The sequence below is a fragment of the Octopus sinensis genome, linkage group LG8 (assembly GCF_006345805.1).
Source record: "Octopus sinensis linkage group LG8, ASM634580v1, whole genome shotgun sequence".
Classification (NCBI taxonomy): Eukaryota; Metazoa; Mollusca; class Cephalopoda; order Octopoda; family Octopodidae; genus Octopus; species Octopus sinensis.
This window is the reverse complement of record NC_043004.1, coordinates 105,091,741-105,113,531: the sequence shown is the minus strand read 5'-3', so window position 1 is coordinate 105,113,531 and position 21,791 is coordinate 105,091,741. Positions and strand designations below refer to the sequence as shown.

At 37.9% G+C, this 21,791-nt stretch overlaps 1 protein-coding gene across 1 annotated transcript in view; it reads left to right on the top strand.

Moving 5' to 3' along the window:
* Positions 1-21,791, top strand: part of LOC115215161 (serine incorporator 5-like) — a 42,174-nt gene that overhangs the window by 18,408 nt on the left and 1,975 nt on the right. Inside the window, 6 exon segments of the mRNA XM_036505175.1 lie at positions 1,725-1,768; positions 3,850-4,023; positions 10,003-10,098; positions 12,411-12,585; positions 15,268-15,319; positions 18,002-18,038. Of these exon segments, the coding sequence (XP_036361068.1) occupies positions 1,725-1,768; positions 3,850-4,023; positions 10,003-10,098; positions 12,411-12,585; positions 15,268-15,319; positions 18,002-18,038 (578 nt within the window).

The following is a 21,791-nucleotide window of genomic DNA, read 5'->3' as shown; positions in this document are numbered from 1 at the left end:
ATCAAATTGCTGGATCAGGTAATGAAGGTCACGGAGAGGGTCATAGCCCAACTAATTAGGGAAAGAGTCAGTCTAGATGAGATGCAGTTTGGTTTTGTGCCAGATAGAATCACCACTGATGCTATATTTCTGGTAAGGCAACTGCAGGAGAAATATCTAGCCAAAGATAACCCCCTGTACTTGGCTTTTGTTGACTTGGAGAAAGCCTTTGACAGAGTCCCCCAATCCTTTATCTGGTGGTCAATGCGGAAACTGGGGATAGACGAGTGGTTGGTAAGAGCTGTACAAGCCTTGTACAGGGATGCTGTCAGTAAAGTGAGGGTTGGCAATGAGTATAGTGAAAAATTCCAAGTAGAAGTAGGGGTTCATCAAGGATCAATCCTCAGCCCTTTCTTGTTCATTATAGTCCTCCAGGCAATAACAGAGGTATTCAAGACAGGCTGCCCCTGGGAGCTCCTCTATGCTGATGACCTTGCTCTAATAGCCGAGTCACTGCCAGAACTTGAGACGAAGTTTAGGGTGTGGAAGCAAGGTCTAGAATCAAAGGGCTTTAAGGTTATCTCAGCAAAAACCAAAGTCTTAGTAAGTAGGAAGGCTGTCAAATCACAAACCCTGTCAGGTAGATGGCACTGCTTGATCTGTAGAAAAAGTGTGGGTAGAAACTTCATATGATGTACCCAGTGTAAGTTATGGACACATAAAATGGGCAGCAATATCAAAGGAAGGTTAACCAGGAAGACAATTTTTGTGTGTGGCAGATGCACAGGGGCTATAAACACTGAAGATGTACAGAAAACAGATTCCATCTCATGCCAGGGGAAGAAACTAGAGGTATATGTATGTATATTGATACATACCAAGTCTAGTCATGTTTATCTGCACCACTCTCTCTGTATCAGCTCGCCTGGATCCTTCTTATAGCCACTCTTTACCGTGTGGACATAGTCCTTGTTAAAGACTTTGAAGTGCTCAAATCATTTGAGCACTTCTACATGTTTTCTATATTGAGCATCTCTAGATCCCATCTGTTGACTGCAAGAGGCATCAGATGTGTGCAAGAGAGAAAACTACACTGGTTTGGTTGTGATGTGTATGTATGAGGACAGCTGCATAAAGAAGTGCCGAGCTCTAATTGTGGAAGGAACCCCTGAAAGGGGTAGATCCAGAAAGACGTGGGGCAAAGTGGTGAGAAACGAACTTCAGATGCTGGTCCTCACCAAGGAAATGACAAAGGACTGGTAATTGTAGCAATTTGCAGTATATAAGAAGACACACCAAGCTAAGTAAAATCACTGTCGTCCATCCATACAGGCTTGTCCTTTACAGGTGCTGGTGCTGCGTAAACATATACGTGCCAGTGGTTTGTAAAAAGCATCCAGTACACTCTGATAAGTGGTTGGCACTAGGAAGATGCTACAACAGACAATTGGAGTCTGGACAGCTCCTGGACTGGCCAGCTCCATGTCAAACCATCCAACCCAACCAGCATGGAAAACGGACATTAAATGATGATGATGATGATATATATATATATATATATTCAACATACTTGCTTGTGTGCATGGTATTTTTGTTATTTCAAAAGACTGAAATTTAGTGATCACTTGTTGTGTTGTTCTGATGACTTATTTACTGTGTTTCCTTTTTAAACTTCACTCAGTCACTTCCTAAAGTTAAATACTTTCTACATTAGGTTTCTACCTCATCTTTTTCCATTTTTACAGGTCATATAAACCTTCTGGAGAAATAAATACATGTGGTGCTGCAGGTAAGTTTTCTCTCAAGTTTCACTTTATTTGAATTTGTTGATTATACTTTAGACTATTGATTTGTTATACACAAATATATTCAGATTATTGTTCTCTTCTTGGTTGTTATTGTCTCAATGCTTCAGCATTTCTATTGTACCTAGTTCTTGAAATTTCAAGCCAAACCCTTTATTAAATCCACTGAGGTAAATCGTCCATACTGACAATATTCTCCTGATTGTGAGTTCATTCACACATTCTATATATAGATATAGATTACCTGATCTCTGAGACTGAACTGATGCTCACCAAATGCATGACAGCATTTAACAATTAATGCTTATATTCATTATTCTATTATCCTGTAAAACGACCAGATTGTAGAAATAAGTAGTTTTAAACTGGCCATATTGAACCAAAATATTCTACGTGTTTAATGCTCAACCAACCAAATCCTGCTTCTCACACCTACCTGTCAATGTCATTTTAAAAATAAGCAATCACATCATCAAAATTTTGTTGCTACAAGATAATGCATGATTAATTGAAAACAATGTGAATTGAGAAGCGTCACATTTGACAGAGTAATCTGAATGCGAGAAGGTTAAGACTAACTTTTGTAAGAATCATAGGTTTAATATCATTTTAAATTAAAGGCTTGTCTAAAATGGTTACCTCTATGCTTGGCCTACTGAAGAGGTTATCAAAGCTGAGCACATTTACTGATTCTTTGTGATTTTATTTTCCATCATTGTTTCTTATCTATCATTCTGATTTTGTTCCATGATGTTTGGTGAATTTTCCATTCAGAAATTATCAGCAATCTCCGGTGTTTCTGTCTCTCAATAGAATACAGCCTTACAATGTTTCTCTAGCTTTACTTTTAATGGGCAGCTGGTTTCACCTTCATATTCACTGCTACAACTGCAAGGATTGGAATATACACAATTCTTATATAAGGAGAATGAAAAATTTGGTGGCTACTTTCCAAGCTAAATTCAACTCATTTCTTTAGTTACAGTTCAGAATACTGTGTAGTTGTCCACATGTTATTACTATGGTCACCTGACTACTTCAAGTTGTACCATTTAGTTTCAATTGTAAGTATGGAGACACACAAGTATTCACATTAACCCATTAGCATTTAAACTGGCCCTATCAGGCTACAATATTCTACCTTTTTTTTATATTCAAATTAGTCAGATCTGGCCTTTTATACCAATTTTATAATGTCATTTTAAAAACAAACAAACATATCGAAATCTTGAAGCTATGAGATAATGCATGACTTATTCAAAACTATGAATAAACAGACATTTGACTGAGTTATTTGAATGTCAAAGGATTAAATAACGGTAACGTTACACTCTCCCTTCCTAAAATAGAAAATTTTTACCAATATGAAACAGTTTTATGGGATTACTCCTATCCATATTAATTGGGATGTCTTTTTATATGTAACAGGATCTCCTTAGTTCCCAAGGGACTGTTGTTTCCTCCTATCCTTATCCTGCTATCTTATGTCATATATTTCTTATCATTTGGTCCTTTTGCTGTCAGATTTCTTTTATTTTTGTTCCACAATAGGAAAGGTGGGGATTGTGAATTTGTAAAATTAAAGATTTAGTATTTTTTGCTGCACAGGTCCACTTTTGTTTTATCCTTTATGCTAAAAAGGTATCACAATACCACTTCAGGTGGTCAGTGAACATGCTAGAGATTGCACCCAAATTTCTATCAAATCATACCTCATTGTCTTAAAACTAAAGAAGTCTTTCGATTAGATAGTCTCATACATACAATATATGCATAGAAAAAAAAAAAAAATTCTGGCCATAGCTGCAACACCTTTGGTTATATCTTTGCTTCTTAGAGACCAACTTAAGACTAATCATCTTCATCATCATCATCAACATCAGCAGACAATTACCACTTTTTTTTATAACTGATATCATTTCATAAACAGAAATAATTCAACAGCAGGTTTGAGTTCTGCAGTGTATTGTTAATTGGTTGATGATTAGTGAACAACTTGAGAAATAATTTTTTTTTTTTCAATTGCTATTTTGATTCTATATTTTTTTCTTGTTTCTTTTTTCAGGCACAATCATTTGTGGCCTTTTGTTCTACCTCGTTGCCATTGGTGGTATAGTGTGGTTGTTTTACAACTACACTCGTATCAATGGTTGTAACATCAACAAGGCCTTCATCAGCATCAATGTCGGTCTTTGTCTTTTACTCAATGTTGTCACCCTCATCCTTTGTTCTTCCAAACGTAAGTTTTAATCACTCATGTTCTTCAAAACATTTTTTCACACTGAATAATCATTTGGTATGATTTTGTAGTCAAGAAACTCACTTTATGATCACATGGTTTCAGGTTCAGTCCCACTTGGGCAAGTGTCTTCTCCTGTAGCCCTAGGTCAATCAATACCTTGTGAGTGGATTTGTTAGATGGAAACCCATTATATGTGTGTCTTTGTGTATATCCCCCTCCCATTTACATTTGATGATGGGTGTTTTTTTTGTTTATGTTCTTGTAACTTGGTTTCTGCAAAAGTAACTGATAGAATAAGCTCCAAACTTTAAAACAGTAGTCCTGGAGTTGAACTGTTTTCTCTAGGCTCTTCAAAGCCGTGCCCCAACATGGCTGTTGTCCAATGACTGAAACAAGTAAAAGATAACAGCTAAACCGAAACTCAGTTTATCACCATATTGGTCCTTGGATCTTTCAGTGAATCCCACTCTATTACAAGAATTTCAACTGGGTCTCTGGTCTGAGGATATTTTCCTCACTTCCTTCCATCAGTCTCAGAGCCCCGAAGGAAGTTCAGGGACATTGCTTTTCTTCTGACTAGACATCTTCATCATCATTTAATGTCTGTTTTCCATGCTGGCATGGGTTGGAAGGTTTGATATAAGCTGGTAAGCTAGAGAGCTGCACCAGGCTCCAATTGTCTGTTTTGAGATGGTTTCTATGTCAACTACTTTACAGAGTGTACTGGGTGCATTTTACGTGGTACCAGAATGGGAAGACAGTTGTTGCTGTTTGTTTGTTTGTTTGTTGAGCGAAGCGGTCTTTGTCCCAGAGCTAGTGGGAGAAGTCCAAAACGTGGTCCTTTTGCTATTCATAAGAGCCGCAGAAGAGAAAGCAGATCAACTCCCGACACCGAGAGCATCGACGGATGGATGAATGCGCATCCAGGCTCAGCGGTTGCGTAGGAAGTCGGGGACAAGAAACAGGAAGAAAGAGTGAGAGAAAGTTGGGGCAAAAGAGTACAACAGGGGTTGCCACCACCCCCTGCCGGAGCCTCATGGAGCTTTAGGTGTTTTCGTTCAATAAACACACACAACGCCTGGTCTGGGAATCAAAACTACGATCCTCCGACTGCGAGTCCACTGCCCTAACCACTGGGCCATTGCACCTCCTTGTTGTTGCTGTTGCTGTTGTATAGTTCCATGTCTGTCCTGATCAAGCAAAGATATCTTTCATCTTATACTTGTTTCAGTCATTGGACTGCAGCCATGCTAGAGCACCACATTGAAGAGTTTAACCAAATGAATCAGCTCCAGAACTTACTTTTAAGCCTGGAACTTATTCTGTCAGTTTCTTTTACCAAACTGCTAAGTTATAAGGACATAAACAAACCAGCACTGGTTATCAAGTGGTGGTAACATAACACACTCACAACGACACAAACGCACATATTCACATGCACCCCACCATCATGTGTGTGTGTGTGTGATGGGCTTCTCTCAGTTTCTGCCTCCTAAATCCACAATCAAGGCTTTGGCTGGCCTGATAGAATGCACTTGTTCAAGGTGCCATGCAGTGGAACTGAAGACCCAAGACCACATTGTTGAGAAGCATGCATCTCCACCACACAACCACACTTGTGCCTGTAAGAATAACAGACCAGCTAAGGTTGAAGATTTTCTATGACTGTTGTGTATATTTTTTTCAGACATTGTTTATGTAGGACTACATTAGTCAATGTGTCCTTCAATTTTTAAAGATAGCATTGAGTGTTTTGAGGGAAATTTGGCTGTTATTTCTAGCAGGTCAAATGATTACATAGAGGCTGTGTCATTGGTTCAAACCACAGCAGTTTGCTGTACTCTACACTTTAGCTATCTTAGGGAGCTTCAATATAGTAGCTTGACCTGCTAGAAATAGCAGCCAAATCCCCTTCAAATCACCCCTTACAATTTAAAAAAAGAAAAGAAAGAAAGAATTTGGATAATGTTGTCCAAGGTACACTACACCTGAAAGAAAAAGGAAGACAAGATAGTTACCTTTAATTAAAAGTTTGCTTGATCAGGACTCACTATACAACCACAACTGCTGCATTGCTTCCTCATTGGCTGCAGAAATCAAATTTTAAAAATATATTTATAGTAAGGAGTGGCTGTGTGGTAAGTAGCCTGCTTACCAACCACATGGTTCCGGGTTCAGTTCCACTGCATGACATCTTGGGCAAGTGTCTTCTGCTATAGCCCCGGGCCGACCAATGCCTTGTGAGTGGATTTGGTAGATAGAAACTGAAAGAAGCCTGTCGTATATATGTATATATATATATGTATGTGTATATATGTTTGTGTGTCTGTGTTTGTCCCCCCAACATCGCTTGACGACCGATGCTGGTGTGTTTACGTCCCTTTAACTTAGCGGTTCCGCAAAAAGAGACCGATAGAATAAGTACTAGGCTTACAAAGAATAAGTCCTGGGGTAGATTTGCTCGACTAAAGGCGGAGCTCCAGCATGGCCACAGTCAAATGACTGAAACAAGCAAAAGAGTAAAGAGTAAGCATAGACTTCGAGTTACTTCACTAAAAACCGGGCTTTAAATATTTTTTATAAAGCAATTGTAGTGTACCAGTGATTTTAGAACTCTGCTGGTTGTGGAATGTGCAAGCTTGACTCATATTGGAAATAATGTTGCTATATATGGTCGTAGTTTTACGTGGGGCTGCCAGATTGAATTGCAAGCTGCAGATTATGCGACTTTTCAGGACTGCATGCTGTACATTCTTCAATTTGGGTGACTTGCTACTTTAAAAGTTAGAATCATATTTAATATATTAAATTGGGTTGGCAAGCTGGCAGAATCATTAGCACACTGAGCGTAATGATTAGCAGCATTTCATCCATCTTTGTGTTCTGAGTTCAAAGCCGAGGTCAACTTTGCCTTTCGTCCTTTCACGGTCTATAAAAATAAGTACCAGTTGAGCTGTGAGGTTGATCTAATCAATTTAGTCCTTTCTCTGAAATGTCTCACCTTGTATCAAAATTCAAAACCAATATCGTATTAGATTATTAACTAGCATATAGGCGCAGGAGTGGCTGTGTGGTAAATAGCTTGGTTCTGGGTTCAGTCCCACTGCGTGGCACCTTGGGCAAGTGTCTTCTACTATAGCCTCGGGCCAACCAAAGCCTTGATGCTGGTGTGTTTACGTCCCTGTAACTTAGCGGTTCGGCAAAATAGGCCGGTAGAATAAGTACTAGGCTTACAAAGAATAAGTCCTGCTCAACTAAAGGCGGTGCTCCAGCATGGCTAAAGTCAAATGATTGAAACAAGTAAAAGAGTAGCAGGAGTGGCTGTGTGGTAAGTATCTTGCTTACCAACCACATGGTTCCGGGTTCAATCCCACTATGTGGTACCTTGGGCAAGTGTCTTCTACTATAACCTCAAGCTGACCAAAGCCTTGTCAGTGGATTTGGTAGACAGAAACTGAAAGAATATGTATAAATTTGTGTGTGTATATGTCTGTGTTTGTCCCCCTATTATCACTTGACAACCGATGCTGGTGTATTTACATCCCTGTAACTAAGCGGTCCGGCAAAAGAGACCAATAGAATAAGTATTAGGCTTACAAAGAATAAATCCTGGGGTTGATTTGTTCGACTAAAGGCGGTGCTCCAGCATGGCTGCAGTCAAGTGACTGAAACAAGTAAAAGAATGAATAGAATAAAACTGATTTACAGGTATGGCTGTGTGGTTAAGAAGCTTGCTTTGCAACCACTGCACAGCACCTTTATGAGTAAATTTGATCGATGGAAACTGTGTAGAAGCCTGTCATATATATATGTATGTGTATTTGTGCCTGTTTGTCTCCCTTTTACTCACCACTTGAAAACCAGTGTTGGTTTGTTAACATCCCTATAACTAAGCAGTTCAATAAAAGGTGACTGATTAGAATAAGTACCAGACTCAAAAATAAGTCCTGGTGTTGATGTGTTCAACTAAAACCCTTCAAGGCTGTGCTGTAGCATGGCCACAGTTTAATGACTGAAGAAAGTAAAAGATAAAAGATATCTTTAAAAATTTGCTGACAATAGGTGCAGGAGTGGCTGTGTGGTAAGTAGCTTGCTTATTTGTGTTCAGTCCCCCTGCGTGGCACCTTGGGCAAGTGTCTTCTACTATAGCCTCGGGCCGATTAAAGCCTTGTGAGTGGATTTGGTAGACGGAAACTGAAAAAAGCCCATTGTATATATGTATATGTATATATGTATGTGTGCATATGTTCGTGTGTCTGTGTTTGTCCCCCCAACATCGCTAGACAACCAATTCTGGTGTGTTTATGTCCCCGTAACTTAGTAGTCCGATAGAATAAGTAGTAGGCTTACAAAGAATAAGTCCTGGGGTCAATTTGCTTGACTAAAGGCGGTGCTCCAGTACGGCCACAGTCAAATGACTGAAACAAGTAAAAAAGTAAAAGAGAATATTTTTATTTTGGGTTACATTCTAACATGATCCGTTACTATTTTGAAAATTTTGTGACATTTTTCATGAAATTGATCTGGCAATTCTAATTTTACGTAGTCAGTGACATTGACTAGCGAAAAGGTTATGTGGTATTTGTTATTACACAAGGCTGACAGTTATTGTAGAACGAATTGAATTAACACTGCTTAACAATTAGGCTTACATTTCATTTATAAAAGTAAAATGTTAAATCATGAAGCAGAAAGACTTCTCTCTGGGTGGATTTGTACTTGTTACTAAGAAATATTTATTCATTTGAATCACAATTTATATAACTTTTCTCTGTTACATCTAATTTTCTTTTGTATACTTTATTTATCTAATAATACTTACTTAGTCAGTAAATGAGTTTAGAATAATATCCAGCACTAAAACACTATTTTAGAATTTATGAAGAAATCAGGCATTGTGTTGACTTAATTTAGCCATATAAAAGCTCTCAGTTTATTACTCTTTTACTTGTTTCAGTCATTTGGCTGTGGCCTTGCTGGAGCACCGCCTTTAGTCAAGCAAATCAACCCCAGGATTTATTCTTTGTAAGAATAGTACTTATTCTATCGGTCTCTTTTGCCGAACCGCTAAGTTACAGGGACGTAAACACATCAGCATCGGTTGTCAAGTGATGTTGGGGGACAAACACAGACACAAACATACACACACACACACACGTTTTCTTTATGTGCTATAAAGAAAATAAAGAAGTAATTCTGCCTGCAACTCAGTCGTGTTTTGCTTTCTTTTTGTGTGTGTTTTAAATAATAATGACATTATTGTATACAGTGCTCAGGTGCACCACAACTTGTCAGAAAGTGCATATAAAGCATATGCAGTAATGTAAAAATGTCTGGAAAGCGAACAGTGTATGAGTCAGATACATGCTTGTGTGTGTATGGAGGGGAGAAAATCAAGTGTAGTGTTGGCGAATTTCAGGAAGCATGGAAGTTTTGAAGGATGCAGTGCTCCGACAACTGATGCCGGCAGTTTGTTCCATGCTTCAGCAACTCTCAGCGTGAAAAAGTGTTTCCCGAAGTCATGGAAGGAGCTGTGCTGTTTTCTGACTTTGTAAATATGTCCACGCGTATTAGATGGGTGGAGTTTGAAAAGGTGCTCAGAGTTTTACTACATAAACGTCACTAACTGCCTACCCTGAGTAATTACTGACGGCACGTGCCTGATATGTATATATACGTATGTATGTATGTTTATATATATATATATATATATATATATATATATAAAAACTGACAATATATTGAATGATGACCTATTAGTTGACTGTATGAGAGCTCATAAACAAGTAGACTGAAGTTTGATGTCATCTAGGTTAACTATGAGTGAGTTAGTGGCAAAGGAATGACTGCAAGTTTGTCTGTGACACATGGCTTGACTGCATGTTAGTTGATGACCTGCCAACTGATAACAGATAAAAAGTGTTAGAAAAGGAGTTTGCTGAGTCATTGGTCATTGATTTCTATCTCTACTTTTAGGAAACCATAATGCCGGAATCCTGCAGTCTTCCGTTATAACTCTATACGTCATCTTCCTGACATGGACAGCTTTATCCAGTGAACCTCCAACTGATGGTAGGTAATGTTTTTGCTTGGTCTCCATTGTTTTTATGTCTCATAAAGTAACAAATACTCAGGTAAGGTGTGTAAAGCAAGAGCTAAATTTTGGGTTATGTAAGTCCATCAATCTTATAGTCTTATGCTAACTGTGCATGACAGCAATTATAATTTTCAACTCGGTGTGTGACCAAGGCCATCCTTCTAGCTATGTCTCATCACATACATCACGTAACACAAGTCCCACAAACTTTTAACTCCTAAAAAGTGCACTCACATCTGTTATGCCACTGTAAAGTTATAAATACTGTTTAGCCCATTCAGCATTCAGATTATTCTGTCAAATGTAATGCTTATTTAATCATATTGTTTTGAACTAATCAGGCCTTATCTAATCTAGCTTTGAGATTTTGATGATCTGATTGCTTATTTTTAGAGTGAAGTTATTGGGTAGATGGCAGCGGCCACATCTTATCAGTTTGAACATAAAACAGGTAGAATATTTTGGCCGGATATGGCCAGTTATAAAACCCCTTGAAAAAGCCATTCATGACCAACAACTGGGACTTGTTTGTCCCTCAAAGGAATGAATATTTTCGTGCACCACTCATCTGGTAGAACAGTGGTTGTCAACCAGGGTCCGTATGGCCTCTGGGGGTCCATATAAGATTTTGGGGGATCCACATAAGCAAAATAGTAAACTGGAGTTCTACAATTGTATTTTAAGGGCCTCTGAAAAGATTTTGCTTTAGATGTATGGGTAGAAAATGAATTTCTCTTCTCGGCTGAGATTCAGAATCGAATCAAAAGTTCCCTCTTACCTTTCCATCTATTGTTCTGTCAATAAGGGAACATTGATTAATGTATTTCCCTCTTGACCTGTGAACCATGAGTATCATAGAAAGTTCACAGACAATAACAGTTGGCCTCCATTGACCCACATCTTGTTCTCAATGGTATGCACATCCATGTAGCTGTTGTGTATATGGTTATGAATACAATCATTTGGAGAGACAACAGACAAAGAGCAGGCTGACTGATTTGAAATACTTATTTCTTTACTGCCCATAAGGGGCCAAACATAGAGGGGACAAACAAGGACAGACAAAAGGATTAAGTCGATTACATTGACCCCAGTGCATAATAGGTACTTATTTAATCGACCCCGAAATGATGAAAGACTAAGTCGACCTCGGTGGAATTTGAACTCAGAACATAGTGGCAGACGAAGTACCGATAAGCATTTCACCTGGCGTACTGACATTTCTGCCAGTTCACCGCCTTTTTGACTGGTTTGAAATACTGTCTCAACAGAATGTCATAGTGGAACAGCTACGGAATTCATCAACGATACAGTTGTCCTGTCCACCCATCTCTTACTTCCTCATTCATTCACTTTTTCTTCGACTTGATCTATTTAGTTACGACTGCTAGAACAACAGGGAATAAGTAAGTCCAATGCTATCTACCCTTTTACAAGAAAATATAACTCTCATTACCTTGTATGCTATCCGGCGGTTTTTATACATGCCTACCCATCGTGGCTTGGTTTTAATTATTTGTAATGGAGAAATAAATATGGTATCGACAACTTTGGCCACTATCTTTCTTTCATGGAATCAACATCATCATCTTGCAACATATGCATTATCCTTTAGATATGTAAAGGTATATATTGCAAGAAACAGATTGGCTTCTTTCTCTAGCATTTTTCATAGTTCAACCCACAGAAGTTAATATGTGAAAAACAAAATAGGAATTTTGAAAGAAGTCTCTATAAAACTAGCTTTTCAACATCGGATGCCTATGAAGGTCCATAGATAAAAAATGGTTAAGAATCCCTGCTGTAGCCTGGTCCTGCCATAGCAAATTATCATTATCTCTGCCTTACCGAAGGTGGAGTATTGTTTCCAATCATGTTTGTTTGTTTGTGGACAGGATATCTCAAGAATCAATGGATGGATTCGGATAAAACTTTCAGGGATGTTTGGCTTCATGACTGGCATGAACTGATTAGATTTTGGGATCGATCTGGTACCAGACAAAGATTCTGGATTATTTATTCCTGTTTTCATCTATCTTCACATTCTGAGTTCAAATTCTACTGATGTCAGCTTTGCCTTTCATTCTTTTTGGTCAATAGAATAAGTACCAGTTGAATACTGGGGTTGATGTAATCGACTTATCCCCACCCCTGAAATTGCTGGCTTTGTACCAAAATTTGAAACCTAATTTTATTAATTAGAAATTTTTATTATTATCAAAGACAGAAATCATCATCATCATCATTATTATTATTATTTATTTATTATTTACTTTTTTTTTTGCAGTATCCTTGTCTGACACAATTCTTCCCAAGAATTCCTTCAGTAAGGTCCTGTCCAGCTCAGACATCGCTGTTAATGATACATTATTGTACAGGTGCCGTCCCATCCCTGTCATCAGTGATGACATATCGGCCTATGGTGGATTGGTGCTTATGATTGCCCTAGCCCTTTATTCCAGGTCAGTTCTGCTTTGTTGATTTAGAATTCTGGTTGGGCGAATTTCCTTGGTCTTGTTATGATTGTTGTTAGTGTTTGTTGTAACTGTTGTTGCTGTAGTAGCATTGGTAGTTGTTGTCATAACAGTTTTCATTATGATGATTGTTGTGGTGATGGTAGTGTTTGTTGTCATAGTGATAGCAGCTGTCATGATGGTTCTAATGCTTGTTGTTCTGACTGTTGTAGGTTTCATTTTTGCATTGCCGGTTGTGTGACGGTTGTGGCAATGGTTGAATGTTTGTTGTTGTGATTGTCTGGTTGTGATGCATTCTTTTCTATCTGTTACGATTGTTTGTATTATATTTTGTATTTGTTTTATTTTTTGCCTATGAAGCCTATACTTCATACATGCTTCCCACTGCATAAATACTTTCACATGTGCACACATAGCTTTTCATCTATACATTCACCCACGAACACACTTTCAGTCATCTTCGTTGACATAGTTCCACCCACCCTCCATACATCAACTAACTTAACCAGCTACTAACAGTGTCACATCTCCCATAACACTAACTTTAATGTCTACTTATTAATTATTGAAAACAGCAATAAGCAGTATACTCCTGATTAACATGCCTCGTCTATCAATGACATTGTTTTATATGTGTGAAGAGTATGGGTTTGATCTGGTATCTATCAGACACTAGAATAATTTATTCATCATCATTTGACGTCTATATTCCATGAGGCATGGGATGGACGGTTTAACAGGACCCAACTACCCTGAGAATTGTGTTGGCCTCCAATGTCTGCTTTTGCATGTTTCCTTGGTGACCAGTAAGGTCAGCAAATGATTCATAAGGTTAGATCCCTTGAGCAAATGGGAATATACAATGGAGTTGGTTTTGTGCCTCGTGTAGAAAGGCTTAAGTAGGAATAAGGGACTCATGTATCTTGCTGCAGAGGAGATACATGGTTAAACATGGTATTAGGCTAAGCAGATCCTGGTGACTTGTTAAATAAGAACAGAATTAATTTGTTTGAATCTCAGCTTATGCTGTCATGCTGAAAAGGTCACTGCTGACCTAATTTTCCAGTGAAACATTATTTGAATATAGATAGGAGTTAACTTGTGGTTATTATTTTAAAGTTAGTTTATGAATCACACTGGATTGTTTATTGTTGGGTGAACTTCATACTGAGAGAAAGGAAACATTTATTGAATCCTTGTATTTATTTACATATTCACAAACCACTGTACTCGTGTCGTAGTACCAGTTCGGTGTGGGTTGTGAATGTCTGTCCAGTGACTCTGTATTCTTATGTAAACAAACTGCGTCAGCAACAAATTATGCTTTCATTTTAATTAAATAGCATTCCATAACTATCATCAACATTTTAGAGTTGAGCTATGAGAGAATTCTGTTGTATAGTTAAATAACAATCGAACTGATTGACTCAGGTCTCATCTGAAGCTGCTGAAAAAATCTCTCATTACTTAATTTTGCAGTGAAACTAAACACATATAAAATGTGTCTGTATCTTTACATAAATTCTTGGGAATTGGTTTGAAAACCATTGCATGCATTTTGTTTTGTGTTTTGAATAGAACACTTAACTTTACATGTTTTTAAGTCCCAAGAATAAACAGCAGCTCATCTGAGAATGGTAAATGTGATATAAGTAATTTTGTTATCCAGGGGAGGGTTACTGTCTCTCATCTGTTCAACATTGTAAACGTAGAATTGGGCCATGGAATTTCAAAGCCCTTTTCAAATATGAGCCTATTAAAGTGCTGATATGTGGTTGTTCTTTCTGTTAGAAACAATGGTCAAATCTTCTTCAAACTACTCTCTGCTATCTTAAAAATGAAAGAATATATTGGATAATGAATTATATACTATTTACAGTATGTTTGAATAGAGGAGTGGATGGTTATGGCTGGATTGTCTTTGATTACTGGTTTTTTCGAACAACAATGATATACATTCTTGGTCTTTAGGAAACCATTTCATTTCATTACATTATCAATAATCGGTTTAGAAGAGATATAATTTTTATAATTATTATTATTATTATTGAGTGAGTGAGCAGTGCATACCATCAAGATAAATGGTGCTTGACCTTGTAAGTGGGGCCCAGTTAGAATTTTCTTCAGGTTGAGTAGCCCATCCCACTCAAAAAGTTCCTGAATAAGGTTTGTTTAAGGATGAGGAATATAGCAGCCATGTTTCTAGAAGTGAATTATTCAAACCCCAAAGGATCCCTCTCAACACGTGGCTATGATGCTCCCCTACTAATCTTGCTTGTGATAAAAGATGCACATATCATCAGTCACTAAAGATCATGCTCAGCTGGTTAAGGTCAAGCAATTAACAAGCAAACATGTGGTATTGAGTATTTGCTGTAGTCCATCTTTTACACCAAGACAAACACATTAACACTTCCAACCAGTTAAGATCAGAGGCCATGAGAGCCACTGCCTGCTACTACTGCATCAGGCTATTTTCTTCCTCTTCTTATTGTTATTATTCTGGCCCTTAGTCTGAATTTGTTGTCTATTTGGGTTAGAGAACATTATTTTAGAACAACTCTCTTTACATTTGTGTAACATCTGTTTCTGAATGCTTGCATGGAAAAAACAAAAATTGTTGTGCAATGTAATACAATTGGTTATGTTTCTTTTCTTTCACCTTCTCAGCCTCACATCTTCTGGTCAGTCCTACAAACTGAAATATAAAGCGAAGGAAAATGTAAATATACTTCTTTCTTTCTGTCTTTCAATCATTTCTCTGTTATAATTTTTGCACAGGTTATTAAATTAAATATCAGCAGACAACACGTTGAGATGTTAACAATTCATATATTTTGTCATTGCTGTTATACTGTGTATATTGTCAGGTTGAACTTTCAACAGTCAGGCTCCTCTGACTATACAACCATTGGCTGGTATGATTTACTACTGTAAATGAAGCAATGCACATACAATCTATTTTCCTCACTAAAAGATTAAGTCTTCTGCAATAATTCTGAACTAAAAGAGTTTGTGGTCATTATATATCTACCATGGTTGATTTGGTAGGATGGTAATAGCATCATAACTGGTATGTTCCAATTACAAACATATACTGGAATTTGTTATTCCAAATGAACTTTAATTAAAGAAGCCTTCCATTTTTCTCTGAGCTTGAATAGAATATTGAATAGAATTGAATGATTGATTCTGGTATGGAATATTCAAATGACCAATCAAGATAAATGACTCCAAACTTAAGATAATCAAATTCTGTATCAAACACATACAGAAATAATGAACTAAATTCCATGTCAGTTATAAGGGAACTAAGAGATCATCAAAACGTTTTCAGCTTAGACCTTGTTATAATCATCATCATCATCACCACCATCATTGTCATCATAGTCATCATCATATTTTACATCTGTTTTTCTAGCTGGTATGGGTCCTGTGCAAATCCAGCATTTCTTCCGCAAAGTTTTGAATTGAAATTTCACTAGCTTTCTTCTCTGTATTTCATCTTACCAATATTATTAAAATAATCACCAGTAACAAGGCCCAATTACTGTACAAGACAACTGAACACTTGCTAATAGGTTCAGATTTTTACTTTCGTCAAGTGTGTAATACTCCAGACTTAAGTATGTAATATTGGTTGCCTCACTTTACTTAATCCTTTTACATTTAAACCGGCCATATCCAACCAAAATATTCTACTTGTTTTATGTTCCAACTGGCCAGATTTAGCTTCTCAATTCCTAATCTAAACTGTTATTTCAAACATAATCATATCATTGATATCTCAAGGCTACAAGACAATGCAGGATAAATTCAAAACAATGAGAATTAATGAGCATTATATTTGACAGAGAAATCTGAACACTAAAGGGTTAAATTGATTTAAAACTTAAACACATAGTAACAAATTTCAAAGATCTACCCAGTATTTGACTGGTACATTATTTTATCAACCTTGTGTGGATAAAGAGCAAAATCAACCCTGGTAAGATTTGAACTCAAAGACACAAAAGGATATAACTAGATCCACTACCTCCATATAATAATCATCATTTTCATCATCATCATCGTTTAGTGTCCGCTTTCCATGCTAGCATGGGTTGGACGGTTCAACTGGGATCTGGGAAGCCAGAAGGCTGCACCAGGCCCAGTTTGATCTGGCAATGTTTCTACGGCTGGATGCCCTTCCTAACGCCAACCACTCCATGAATGTAGTGGGTGCTTTTTACGTGCCACCGGCACAGGTGCCAGACGAGTCTGGCAAACGGCCACGATCTGATGGTGCTTTTTATGTGCCACCGGCACGGGGGCCAGGCGAGGCTGGCAATGGCCACGAGCGGATGGTGCTTTTTACGTGCCATAAGGCCAGCAGTTTTAAGGGGAGAGTGAAGCTGATTACATCGACCCCACTGCTCAACTGGTACCTCATTTTATCAACCCCAAATGATGGAAAACAGTGTCAACTTCAACTGCATTTGAACTCAAACTGTAAAGAACTGGAAAAAATGCCACTTAGCATTTTGTCTGGCACTGTAATAATTTTGCCAGTCTCCACCTTTTTGGTACAGGGCCAGCAAGTTTGAAGGAAGGGATCAGTTGAATACATCAACCCTATTGCTTAACTCGTACTTATTTTATTGACCTGTGAAAGGATGAAAGGCAAAGTCGACCTCGGCAGAATTTGAACACAGAACATAAATCCAGACAAAATACCACTAAGCAGTTAGTCCAGCATACTAATGATTCTGCCAGCTCACTATTTTTAATAATAATAATAATAATAATAATCCTTTCTATCATAGGCACAAGGCCTGAAATTTTGTAGGAGGGAGCTAGTCAATTACATCAGCCCCAATATTCCACTGGTACTTGTTTCATCAACCCTGGAAAGATGAAATGGTAAAATCATCCGTTGCAGAAATTGAACTCAGAATGTGAAGCCAGAAAAAAATGTTGCAAAGCATTTTGTCCAAGATGTTAACAATTCTACCAGATTGCCATTTTTGCACTATATGCAATAATAATAATAATAATCAGGAAGTGAACAATTGATACATTAATGACACCTCTAGCAACAAGCTGAGTATGTCAGATATAATCATCATCATCATTATGATCATAATAATAATAATGTTTTTATAAATTAATGGCTAAAATATTGCCTGGTCTGCCATATATGGCTTGCTAGAGCTCCATCAAGAAGCTTATTAATGTGCTTCATAGAAATATAGTTATATAAATAACTGTTTGAACAAGCAAACTATCAGACTTATTGTGAAAAATAGGAAAACGGATTTAGCTATTACACAGCTTTTAACTAATAATCTTGTGCTGACTCCAAAAAAATTAATTTTGGTTATATTCTTTCCCTACTTATTTTTATTTCTTTATTTATTTCCAGTCTGAACAAACTTCATGTTGTTGTTGTTATAAAAACCGTAAGTTTTACAGTTTCGTCTTATTTTTGATTCTCTTTCATATCATGACTGTTATGTACTACTACTACAGATACCCAGACATCCATACAGTTTGTAGCAAAATAAGATATCTCTGCTGCAGATGTTACATTAGATAATATGGTAATCTCATGATTAAGCTTTATCGGATAAAGAGTTTTTCCCCAAACATTTCTGTTAGATTCCAGTATTTTTTTCAGATTTTTAATTTGAAAAATTGCTTTGATTAATTCCCTTCTGTCATAGCAACCCTTTTCTCGAATACTTTAATCACTACCTTCTTAGCATAAAGCCAACTACTCCACCCAAACCACCACTTGAGGTTGGTAGTCCTGCAAACCACCACTTGGGGTTGGTAGTCCTGCAAGCTGCCTGATAACCTTACTGGTAGCAGTGATCTGAAAAAGAACATCCACTACAAATTGTAAAGCAGTCAATATTAGGAAGGTCAACTAGCTATAGAAACCATACCAAAGCAGATATTGGAGCATGATGCTATCTTTGGACCTATCAGATCCTGTCAAACCATCCAGTCCATACCAGAATGGAACATGGACATTACATGATGATGATGAAAGCAATCTTGTCCATGAGATACTTAGTTCTTTCTCAAAGACAAATCAATGAAAGTTATCTGTATTCCACTGCAATTCAGAGATCATTAACAATGTAGTTAATGTACAAGAAAGATTTCTAGTTTGTACACATTAGAGAGCTGATTTCAGCAGTAAACAAAGATGTGCCATGGATTGTTTGATCTGAAAGCAAACAATGATTCATAACTGACAATCTTCAGTTAAGTTACATTCACTCACTTAAGCCCTTCACTTCCCATGGAACATAGGCCACCGACAACTTTTCTCCACTGTTCTCAACTCTGGGCTACCTTTTCCCCGAGGAAAGGCCTTTCTCTCCCATCCTATTGGTTTTGAATTCTCATCAATGCTTCTGTAACTTTGCATTTTTCTAGGCAGTGTTGTTGGCCCTATGCAATCCATTTTTACCTCTAGTAAGAGGTGATCCATATTAAAGACCATGAATGACCATGGGGTTGCACCTAGAAGTTACCCACCAAGGACACAAGTCCAGGCAAGGTTGTTTATGGAAGACCAGCAGTCACCCATGCATTGCTGTTATTCAGAGGAAAGGCAAAAGCCAATACAGCTTGGAACCAGTGATGTCACGACTCATTTCTACAGCTGAGTGAACTGGAGCAGTGGGAAATAAAGTGTCTTGCTCAAGAACACAACATGCAGCCCGGTCCAGGAATCGAACTTGTTACCTCATGATTATGAGCTTGAGACTCTAACCACTTAGCCATGCACCTTCATCATATAATCCATATTAGTCTATCCTCAATCCTTTGACCTGCCCAGCATGGGAGGCCCTGCCAGGAGCTTGCACTCCACTGAAATAACTCCCTGGGTCATTGAGGCACACAAACCATCACACTGTAGCAAGGACTAGGCCGTGTGGTTCAAGTATTACTCAGCTGTACATATAAGGTCAGCACTGATAGTAATGTGTATAACTACATAACCACACTTTATAGCAAAAATAAGCTTCCATCAAATGCAAATATTTCCTTGACAGGGACAATCCCTAAAATCAATAGGGCAGTAAAGGTCAAGGTCTTCATTGACAGGAGTTAGACTTGAAATAAAGTAGGCGTTTACATTGGTGTACCATAAAACGAAGTAGATGAAGGATATCCTTCGGTTATCTCCCTTCAGTTTTATCTTATTGTTTTCGTAGCAACATAACTGTATGGTTAAGAAGCTCTCTTTGCAACCACATAGTCTCAGGTTCACTCCCACTATGCAGTACTTTGGGAAAATATCTTCTACTATTGACCTGGGACAATTAATACCTATCAAATGAATTCAGTAGATAGAAACTGTGTGGAAGCATGTCATATATGTATGTATCTGTGTGTGCATTTGTGTGTGTTTGTGTATTTGTGTCTGTGTTTAAATATATTTATGTGTTTGTAACCCCACTACAGCTTGGCAATCGATGTTGGTTTGTTTTATCCCAGTAGCTTAATGATTTGGCAAAAGAGAATGATAGAATAAGTTCAAGACTTAAGAAAATAAGTACCAGAGTTGATGTTGTTTGAACAAAATTCTTCAAGGCAGTACCCCAGCATGGCCACAGTCCAGTGACTGAAACAAGTAGAAAAGATAAATACTAACCACATATTCCTCCATTCTTATACTTTTTTCAGTCATTAGACTGTGGCCTTTCTGGAGCACCATCATTAAGGGTGTAATTAATTAGATTTACCCCAGTAAAGGGCGAAAATCTAAGTCTGCTCTCTATATAGAGAGATCAATAATAATATTCTGTTGTTTTCAAATAATTACTTTTTAGTGATCAATAGATCAAACATTTTTGTTTAAGATTGCAATCACAGAATGGAAGATAGCCATTTCTGCTTCTACATCATCGCTTTCATCATCACCATCATTTAACGTCCACTTTCAATACCAGCATGGGTTGAACTGTTTGACAGGAGCCTGCACCAGACTTCTGTGTCTGTTTTGGTAGGGTTTTTACGGTTGGATACCCTTCCTAACACCAACCACCCAGCAGAGTGGACTGAGTGGTTTTTACATGGCACAAGCACAGGCAAGGTCAGTTTTGGCATGGTTTTTACAGCTGGATGTCCTTCCAAATGCCAACCACCTTACAGTGTGGACTGCATACCTTTTACCTCAAAAAAATTTTTTTGTTTCCAATTCTTTGACAGTCTTTCTATGTGTCACCAAACTTCTTGCTGTTTTATCTAAAATGACATACTTTTAAACAGATGACATCATTTTACATGCAGACATTCATCATCATCATCGTTTAACGTCCGCTTTCCATGCTAGCATGGGTTGGACGATTTGACTGAGGTCTGGCGAACCAGATGGCTGTACCAGACTCCAATCTTGATCTGGCAGTTTCTACAGCTGGATGCCCTTCCTAACGCCAACCACTCTGAGAGTGTAGTGGGTGCTTTTACGTGCCACCAGCACAAGGGCCAGTCAGGCAGGGCTGGCATTGGCCAGACATTCATCATCATCGTTTAGCGTCCGCTTTCCATGCTAGCATGGGTTGGACATTATTGATACATATTCAGAAATATCTTTAAAGCAAATAAAAATGAGACTGTGCTATACACAAATTGGAAGCATAGTCTTGATGTTTGTAATAGAGTGAACAGCACTAAAGGGATGACTCGTGTTCTAGATTCTTCGTAGTTATTAAATTTCTTTCTATTATTTACCTGTCTCGAGTCTTGGCATGCTCTTTCACCATCATCACTATCATCAACAACAACATTGTCAATATCATATAACATCCACTTTACCATGCGTGCATGGGTTGAACAGAATATATTTGAAGTAAATTTGCTAAGGCCAGATGCCCTTCTTGCCACCAACCATCACCTGCTTCCAAGGAAAGTAATATTTCCCTGGACATTGTTCTTGCAGAACACTGGAAATGAATGACACTGCTTGTATGACAGTGATACTCATTTACAACTACCATCTGATGTCAATTCAAGGAGTCACACACACACACACACGCATGCATGCATGCACGCACACACAGACACACACACACACACACACGCATGCATGCATACGCAGACACACCATCATCTCATCATCAACATTTAATGCCCATTTTCTATGCTGGCATGGGTTGGATGGCTTGACTGGAACTAGCAGGGCCAGGGAACAC